Source organism: Hylobates moloch, unplaced genomic scaffold, assembly GCF_009828535.3.
Source record: "Hylobates moloch isolate HMO894 unplaced genomic scaffold, HMol_V3 SCAFFOLD_17, whole genome shotgun sequence".
NCBI classification, from domain to species: Eukaryota; Metazoa; Chordata; class Mammalia; order Primates; family Hylobatidae; genus Hylobates; species Hylobates moloch.
The window spans coordinates 3,040,604-3,049,820 of NW_026652292.1; the positions used below are offsets into that span (position 1 = coordinate 3,040,604).

At 60.4% G+C, this 9,217-nt stretch overlaps 1 protein-coding gene across 1 annotated transcript; it reads left to right on the top strand.

The window, feature by feature from the left end:
• The first annotated feature begins 1,252 nt into the window (after positions 1 to 1,252).
• Positions 1,253 to 6,790, top strand: IRX1 (iroquois homeobox 1). The gene is made up of 4 exons (XM_032135574.1): positions 1,253 to 1,802; positions 4,615 to 5,650; positions 5,999 to 6,071; positions 6,372 to 6,790. The coding sequence occupies exons 1-4, from the start codon at positions 1,527 to 1,529 to the stop codon at positions 6,427 to 6,429; spliced, it is 1,443 nt and encodes a 480-aa protein (XP_031991465.1). The 5' UTR covers positions 1,253 to 1,526; the 3' UTR covers positions 6,430 to 6,790.
• The last annotated feature ends 2,427 nt before the right edge of the window (positions 6,791 to 9,217 follow it).

A 9,217-nucleotide genomic window follows, 5' to 3' on the forward strand; every position in this document is an offset into this window, starting at 1 on the left:
CGGCCCCGGCTCTGCGTAGGAGGCGGTTCGCAAAGTGGCCCCCGGGAGCCGGGACTGGTACCCGGTTCCCCACGGCACCGTCCGGACCTCTCCAGCCACGAGGCGCAAAAGTGGCCTGCCAGCGTCTTCCCAGGCTCAGGGAGGCGAGGAGGTCCGTGCACTTGGCATCTTCTCCCGGGAGCCGCACGGCCAGGGCCGCGGCGACACGGAGTCCCTCTCAAGTGCGCCGCGCCTGGCCGCGTCCTGTCTCCCGGCGAGGCTGAGGATGGAGAGGGGAGACGCAGGGAGAAGAGGGACGCGGGACTTGGACCCAAGAGGCCGCTCCGTTCCCGGTCTGGGGGCGGCGCCGACTCGGGTTCGCGCGTTCCACACAAGTTTCCTGTCGTCCTCTGCACACCTGGTGGACAAACCGGGCGTCCAGGCCACACCGTCTTCCCCCTTCGCTGGGGCGCGGGGGATGTTTCCCTCCGGCTGCCAGGGGGGGCTTTCTGGGTGAAGAGAAAGCCCCTCCCCCCGCATCTCCCCCACCCCTCCCTCCGAGAACCCGCGGCGCCGACTGCGCCTGCTTCCCCCTAGCTGGCGACTTCTCCGCCGGGTTTGCCCCCGCTCAAAGTTTGCACAATTGAAAGAGCCCGCAGAGCTCGGCCGCTCCCCGCTTCCCCAAGGGCGGCGAGGCCGGTCATTGGCAGACGATCGGTAACTACCCAGTAGGGGCCCACAGGAACCCGCATCTGGAGTCGGGGGTGTCACGCCACGCCGGTTCAGTGGCTCGCGGAGAGCGTCCGGGTGCACTTCTGCCGAGGATGTCCCCTGGAGGCACTGGCCGCGCGGGACTCTGCGGAGAGGCCGCTCCCCGCCCGCAGTCACCAGCGCCCAGGCCGCCGGCCCCTTCCCCGCTGCCCAAACGGTAGAAAAGCAGGCGCCAAGTTGTTTTTGTTAAAAAAGGGACACACCTCGGCCGCGAAACTGCAAACCCGGTGTCAGACAGCTGTAAACCCGTGTCGACAGGTTGTCAGACAGCTGCGGGGGCTGGTCGGGAAGGAGCCCACGGCCTCCGGGCCCACACCCCGCCGCCCCGACGCGCGCGCCCACCGCCAGAGTAGCTGGCCCGGCCGGCACGGGGCACCACGTGCTCGCGGGAGGGGCGGGAGCGGCCGGCGAGGGCGGGCGGGAGGCAGGGAGGGGGCGGGAGGGGAGCCAGGGGCGGGGCCTGCGCTCAAGGGGATGCCAATCAAAGCATCAACTTCAAATTGTGTCTGAAAGCCCCGCCGCCGAGCGGAGGGCGGCCGCCGCAGTCGGCGCGCGATCGCGGATCCGGGCGCAGCCGGGAGCCGGGCGCCTGCGAGCACCGGGCAGAGGAGCCGCGACCGGCCCCCATCTCCCGGCCCGCCCGAGCGCGCCCGGCCGGCCGCCCGCTCCTCCCTAGACCCCTCGCGGCGCCCCCTGCAACCCCCTCCGGCCGGCCTCCGCCTCCCTCCCCGCGCCTTTAATACTCACCGGCTGCGGCGGTCGCGGAGTCCGCGGACATGTCCTTCCCGCAGCTGGGCTACCCGCAGTACCTGAGCGCCGCGGGGCCCGGCGCCTACGGCGGCGAGCGCCCGGGGGTGCTGGCCGCGGCCGCTGCGGCGGCGGCCGCCGCCTCGTCGGGTCGACCCGGGGCTGCGGAGCTGGGCGGCGGGGCAGGCGCGGCTGCGGTCACCTCGGTGCTGGGCATGTACGCGGCGGCGGGGCCGTACGCGGGCGCGCCCAACTACAGCGCCTTCCTGCCCTACGCCGCGGATCTCAGCCTCTTCTCGCAGATGGTGAGTGCGTCCGGCCTCCCCCGCTTCTCCTCTGTCTCACCCGCGCCAGGGCAAGGGTGGCGGGTCGCCCGGGAGGGAGAGACGACGGGTGGACCTGGTCCGGACGAGGAACTGGAAAGGTCCGGGGGCAGGTTCCCGGTGGCCGAGGCCGCGGCCCCCGGGGACGCAAGAAGGCTGCGAGGCCGGGCGGGTGACGGCTGGGCCATCTCGGCCTGGGAAAGCGGAAGGCCCGGGCCGGGGAGCGGGTAGCGAGAGAGTCCAGAGAGGCCGCAGAAGCAGGCCCGGGGAGCGCCGCCCGCGCTGGAGGTCGGCGGCAAACTCGCCTGGCCCGGCCAGGGCGCCCGGGCAGGCTCACGGGGTTCCTGCAGGTCGGCCCGGCGTAGCGTAGCAGGACTTCCCTTCCTGGCCGCGGGTTCCACTCGCGCGGCCTCTTTAGTTTTCGAACCGAGTCTGGAAAACTTGGTTTTCTCCCTGGAGTTTGCCAGACAGACCCCTTTTAAGCCTAGTAGAGTCAATCAAAATAATCTTAACAATAGAGGTCCAAAGGGATGGAGAGGTCTCTCCATGGCGTGAGTGCGAATTTGAGATTAAACAAAAATTAAGTTGCAGTAATGTTTTGGTGTCTGAAACGGTGTTTGATTTTACTTTTGTAAGTTGCCAAAGTTTTCATTTCATTTGCAACAAAAGAAAAGCACTTTTCTTCCTTCGTTACATAATGGAGGATTAAAGAAAACAGTGTCCCTTGGTTGAAAATAAATGGTGTCCTCTTAGTCTCCCGTCCCAGCGGGTGTTAGATGTGGGGGCAGGCGGCTGCACATTTAATTCTCCGCGGGGGCATTGGCCTTCCTGCCGGTCCAAATGATCCATTTTCCTTGGTCTGACTGCAAGGTCGGTGCTTAAACTTCGGACGGCTGGTGAATTGTGCGGCGGGCGCGGGGCCCTGGGAGGCAGCCCCCTCCTGGGTCGCTGCCCGCGGGATAAAGCAATTTCCAAGCACCCGCGATGTCTCCCCGCTCCCCGAAGGAGAAGCGGGGAGTAAACGCCCCTCAAGTGTGCACAAGCAAAGAGCGGGTTTCCCTGTAACTTTTCTTGTAGTTTTGAAAGAAAGCGGCCCGGCTGCCTTTCAGGTCTCTTACTATCGAAAAAGATCAGCCCCCATTTTGTTCAGGCGGCGGTGAGGCCGGGACGCGATGAGAGATTTACAAGGTGTCCTTTCAAAAAGAATTCCCAGTGGAGACGAGGCTGAAATGTCTTCTTTACAATTACAACCAAAATAATTAGAAAAGCGCAAAGTACCTTTTGCAACGATTGGGCAAAAACGAAATCTAGCCGCAGAAACGTTTTCTCTGCGGCCTCAGTCACCAAACTAATTAGTCCAAGAAATCTTCTGGTCTTTACAACTTTCTCAGAGTTGCTAACATTGCAACTCGACCATTTTTACATAGAGGATGAACATTTTTTACAGAAATTGCGAATGCAGTTGTGTGCCATTTGGGAACCCTGCCTGTGTTTGCGGGGGAGGGAGAGAGCTTCAGTGTGAGGACCTGCACCCTTTGTGGAGAGCTGGGGAAGGGAGATGTTTGCTGTTCTGAGTTGTTTTTCCCCTCTAGAGGGATAATACGTAAAAATTATTCCCACCCAAAAGGTGTGTGTTTCCTCCAGCTCTCCCGCTGGTGCTGAGAGAGTAAACTCAAACCCAAACCCTGATTCTAGGCCTAGGTTTCCAAGTCGTTATAATTGGGTGTTTGGAAGTCAAAAGATAAAATTGTATTTGAATGTCTGTCTGGGCAATTTATGGTAATAATGAGGCCTAATGAGGTTGTTAGAAAGATAAAATGTTATTTACCAAAAAACCTGATGGGATAATTTGACTTGCTGTGTTTTACTACTGATGATAAAAAGAATATTGATTGCAAATAAATCACTGCCTCTAAATGCCTGCAAACAGTTAGTGTTTGCCCCCTCCAGATCAAAGTCAAACTTAAGAGATGAAGTAACTGAGAAGAGGCCTAGGATACTGAACCGGTTCCCCTCCTGGCCGCCGGTGGTTCCCAGCCCTTGCGTTAATATTTTACAGGCTAAGCCTTCCTTTTGTATTTTTTTTTAAAAAATAGTGTTTTTGTTATTGTTGTCGATGATGGCTGGGATTAAAATTTTAAATTATCTGTCACCACTAAAGACATTTTAATGTGGGGAAACCATTATATGCAGATTAATTTGGAAGGCAGAGGACTGTGCTTTCGTTTTAAATTGCTGGCGGATTTGGACCGGTGGAAAACCCGGGATGGTTTATTTTGATTGAGCCCCCTCTGGGTGGCAGAGAGGAGGCTTGGGCTCTGGGCCCTTTACGTTTGGAGAAATGGCTTTATCAACTCAGTTGAAAGGTTTTTCCCTCTAGCTAGTGAAAGATAAACTTGGAAATGCAGGTTTCTCCAGGGGTTGGTTGTGGGGACAGGGGTTGCCTAGGGAACTTGCAGGGGCCGCGGCTTCTGTTGTGCTCTTCTGGAGAGCCTACTGTTTCTGGAACTTTTCTAGAGTGGCAAAAACGATCTCCACTGTCGGTGAAAGGGCAGTTCCTGAAGTCAGCTCGTGGTCCTGGCTCCCCTTCTCCCCAGCAGTGAACTGGGGGTGCCTTCCTGATCTGCCCAGCACAGGAGAGCCCCGCAAAGCGCCCGGGAGGCCCTCCAGCCCACTGGAGCGGCTTCTTCCCACTTTCCCATCTTGGGGACTCATCTCTCTCTCTCTCTCTCTCTCCCTCTCTCTCTCCACTTCCCTCCTCTGTCTCCTCGATGGCTCTGCCCTGTGGCTTCAGGGCTCGCAGTATGAACTGAAGGACAACCCTGGGGTGCACCCCGCCACCTTCGCAGCCCACACGGCGCCGGCTTATTACCCCTACGGCCAGTTCCAATACGGGGACCCCGGGAGGCCCAAGAATGCCACTCGCGAGAGCACCAGCACGCTCAAGGCCTGGCTCAACGAGCACCGCAAGAATCCCTACCCCACCAAGGGCGAGAAGATCATGCTGGCCATCATCACCAAGATGACCCTCACGCAGGTCTCCACCTGGTTCGCCAACGCGCGCCGGCGCCTCAAGAAGGAGAACAAGGTGACGTGGGGAGCGCGCAGCAAGGACCAGGAAGATGGAGCTCTCTTCGGCAGCGACACCGAGGGCGACCCGGAGAAGGCCGAGGACGACGAGGAGATCGACCTGGAAAGCATCGACATTGACAAGATCGACGAGCACGATGGCGACCAGAGCAACGAGGATGACGAGGACAAGGCCGAGGCTCCGCACGCGCCCGCAGCCCCTTCTGCTCTTGCCCGGGACCAAGGCTCGCCGCTGGCAGCAGCCGACGTTCTCAAGCCCCAGAACTCGCCCTTGGGCCTGGCAAAGGAGGCCCCAGAGCCCGGCAGCACGCGCCTGCCGAGCCCCGGCGCTGCAGCGGGCGGCCTGCAGGGTGCGCCGCACGGCAAGCCCAAGATCTGGTCGCTGGCGGAGACAGCCACGAGCCCCGACGGTGCGCCCAAGGCTTCCCCACCACCACCCGCGGGCCACCCCGGCGCGCACGGGCCCTCCGCCGGGGCGCCGCTGCAACACCCCGCCTTCCTGCCCAGCCACGGACTGTACACCTGCCACATCGGCAAGTTCTCCAACTGGACCAACAGCGCATTCCTCGCACAGGGCTCCCTGCTCAACATGCGCTCCTTCCTGGGCGTTGGCGCGCCCCACGCCGCGCCCCATGGCCCTCACCTTCCTGCACCTCCACCACCGCAGCCGCCGGTCGCCACTGCCCCGGGGGCGCTCAACGGAGACAAGGCCTTGGCCCGCAGCAGCCCCACGCTCCCAGGTATAACTCCAGGCCGCGACCACCTGTCCCCTAGCTGGGAATTCAGAGGCCTGGCTAGGTGTGGTAGCGTGGGGTGCAGCATGGGCCGAGAGGGTACCAGGCAATGGCCGCTGAGCCCTGGGGCTGCGCTTAATCCCTGCTTCAATTTAGAAAGCCAGACAAGGCCCTAGGGCGCTCCCAAGAGAGCTTTGCTCTACCGGCGAGCCTGCTACGGGGTGGTGGTGGGGTGAGGGGTGATGTTTTTCGGCGAATCTGCCTGGGCAGCAGGCAGAAGTTGGTGGGAAGGAGGCCTGGGACCTCTCCCGCCCGTCTCTCCGTCCTAACTCTGCCTCTTCCGATCTCTCGCAGAGAGAGACCTCGTCCCCAGGCCAGATTCGCCGGCACAGCCGTTAAAGTCGCCCTTCCAGCCGGTACGCGACAAGTGAGTGCTGTTTGCTTTTGCTATGGGAGGAGGCGGTGGGGAGGGGGAGGAGGAGTGGTAGGGACCCGGGCGGAGCTGGCTGGGTGGCGGTGGGGGTCGCGCAGTCCTTGCTGAAGGAGCGCTCCCCGCCAGCCCTGGGTGCCGGGCGAGCCGAGGAGACTGGAGTTTCTCCCGAGCCGGGAGCCGCGCTGGCTCTCGACCCCGCCCCCAGGGCTCCGCTGCTGGAATCGGCGACGCCTGGCGCTGCGTCCCCCACTCACAGTGCCCCTGTCTTCTTGTCTCGCTGTGTTTCCTATGCAGCTCTCTGGCCCCGCAGGAGGGAACGCCGCGGATCCTAGCAGCCCTCCCGTCCGCCTGATTAAGGGTCTTCTTTTACTTTTGCGGGGGGGAGGGGGGAGGAGTTGGGGAGGGAGGGAATGTGGGAGGAATTAAGACAAATATTTCAGACTGGTGTAAAGGACAAATATGACAACGACGTCAAGGACTCCCATCCATCGCTTTCTGCAGAAAGGGGCTTGCTCGGTCCTGAGCTCGCGTCCAGGTGGCCAGGCCTCTGCCGGCGGCTCCGTTGGCTGCGATTATCGGGTTCGGTAAATGCCCCCACGTGCTTGTGTCTCTTTCCCCCCTTTTCTGTATATAGAGTGATTTCAGATTGTAAATAGCGCGTCAGCGAACTTGTCTAAATCATATATTTTTGTCTAATAAACTAAATGAAATGATGCCCCCTCCCCGCTCCTGCTGCTGTGTGCCTGTCCAGTGTGTGTGTGAAAGTGTGTGTTTGTGTGTGAATGTGTGTGTGTGTGTGTGTGGCAGAAAGAGACACATACAGAGAGAGAGAGAGAGAGAAGTGGGGGACACAGGGATCCTGGAACCCTGGGCGGGACCCAAGGGCCTGTGGCTGGGGGAGATGGGCTTCTCATGGGGGGCCTTTAGAGGCTGTTTCCACCCAAGAGGCAGGTGCTTTAAACATCTCTTGGTTGTTTGTGGCTGTTGCTGAATTTTTAAATATTGTCACTGTGGCAATTTCTTGCTGGCAGTTCGATTGCTTTCACGAACATTTTTCTGAGACTTAATTTTCTCAGGACATAAATAAGTTCAATTTTAGGCAGTTTTACAAAACGATTTTATAACGTCGGTAAAAATAGAGGAAAAAGAATTTTTATTTGCGACCCCAGAGAACTTCGGATTAGAAATCAGTTTATAACTAGTTGTCTCAACAGCGCATCGTGGCGCCTGGTGGTTTTCTGGGTTGAGTGTGAAAATAATGGAGTATTGCTTTGCATGTATGTTTAGTGATTTGGTAAAATCAGACTCGGGAAGAAATTGGAAGGCTCTTTAAAACTCCACAGATGGGCCAGCCAGGACGCGGTGCGGGGGTTCTCTGCGGTGTGAGGTGTGAACGAGGGGCTGATGCTGTGTTGGGAAGCGAGAAAGAGGAGGTGGCTTTGGTCTCCCAGGGAAGCCCCTTTACACTTGGGCTCCACGGACTGCGTCCTTTGCTCTCAGGCGCGCGCACCGCGGGAGTCCAGAGCAAACTGCCCCTAGATGGCCGCGGCCGGGCAGCGGGGAGGCAGCTGGGAGCAGCGATGTGGGGAAACACTCGCAGCGGGGCTGGCCTCGGGCGCGCGCAGGTGGGGAAAGGCCTAGGAGCCTGAACAGCGCTGCGGATCCGGGACATCAGCATCAGTGGGTTCGGAAAGGAACGCGCGCCAAGCGCGGCAGCCGTCACCTTCAGGAGGCTTTGCGGACCCGGCGCAGGGCCTTCAGGGCGCAGGCGACTCTGCGTTGAATGCGTGAAAACTGAGCCAGCAAATATTTCCAAAACTGCCGGCGAGGATGTGGGCTGCTGGGAAAAACGGTCTAGTGGGGACAGGGCCGAGTCCCGAGGTCAGAGCGGCCATCCTCCGCTCGCACCCCCAGCCTGTGACCCGCCCTTCCCGGCCTGCTCGAGACCCGCTGGCGCCAGGGCTGCGCCTGGGGACTCCGTGCATGGCCGAAGCGAGGGGGAAAGTCGGGGCGCTGGTGTCTTTTCAGAGGTTCCAGGAAAGAGGGAGGCTCGCGTTAGGACTAGGAGGTGCCAGTCCACGGCTCCTACTCGCCCCCGACGCCCGCATCCTTCTACAGCCCTCCACCGCGTTCCTGGTCCCTGCAGAGGGGAGGGTCCTCTCCTTGCCCCGAGGCGGGAGGAAAAGCGGCGAAGAGGAGGCTCGAAGGGCGCCGCGTAGGGCAAGTGGGCCGAGGACACGTGGGGTGCGTCGGGGAGCGGGGAGTGGGTGGGGTGGGATGAGCCAGGGAGGAGCCGGGCCGGAGCTGAGTGGACCGCGGGCGGACGGACTCGGGCCGGGCCCGGGGGAGCAGCTCCGCAGTCCGAATGGACGTGCTCCAGGCGCCCTCTATGGTCCGAAAGCGGAATGCGGCCTTGACCAGCGCCGATCTCGCTCCTGGGGTGTGGGGCAAATCTGGGGGCGCTGGGCCTTGGGGCTCCGTGGGCACGAGTCTGGATTTGTAGTGGTGGGGACCGCTCTGTGTTCCAGGGCTGCACCCACTGGTTCTTTGTGTGTGTTTTGGGGGAGTGCCGGGCCTGCGGGTTAGGCTACTGGCATTTGGAGGGAGTGAGCACTGGGCTCTACGTGGGGTGCTTTGATTGTCCAGTGCCTTCCTTGCTAAATCAGAGAGATGTTTCTCATCTGCCCTCGGCCCTAGCCCTTCGTGGATCATCAGAGCCCTGGGCTCATCATTCCAGAGGTTCTGCAATGGGGCCCTAGAGCCTACTTTGACCGCTGGGCCCAAATGGATCTTGTGTCCTTAGCCAGATCGTGTCTCTAGAGAGGCTTGACCAGCTACGCCCTTCGCCTCTGATGAGGAATTGTGTTCCCAGCCACAGAGACGTGCTGCTCAAGCAACCAGTGTGCTGGGAGATGCCTTCTGGGTGACGCTGGAAACAGCAGATTGGATTCAGGTGGGCCAGGTAGAGTTCTCTGCCCCTGGGCAAGCTCAGCTCTTTATTTCGCTGAATCAAATTGGATGGTCTGTCCTGGCACCTGCTGCTTTGCACACCCCTATTTCCACCCTTTCCTGATTTTTTTGTCAATGCAAGACATTTGGGACCTCCCTACCCCCACCCCCACAAGAACTGCTGCTGAGGT

Excerpts from the sequence above, each read along its gene's own strand:
- IRX1 (XM_032135574.1), top strand. The coding sequence starts at position 1,527 with ATGTCCTTCCCGCAGCTGGGCTACCCGCAGTACCTGAGCGCCGCGGGG. Across the intron at positions 1,803-4,614 it reads TCAGCCTCTTCTCGCAGATG|GGCTCGCAGTATGAACTGAA; the intron begins GTGAGTGCGTCC and ends CTGTGGCTTCAG. Across the intron at positions 5,651-5,998 it reads CAGCAGCCCCACGCTCCCAG|AGAGAGACCTCGTCCCCAGG; the intron begins GTATAACTCCAG and ends GATCTCTCGCAG.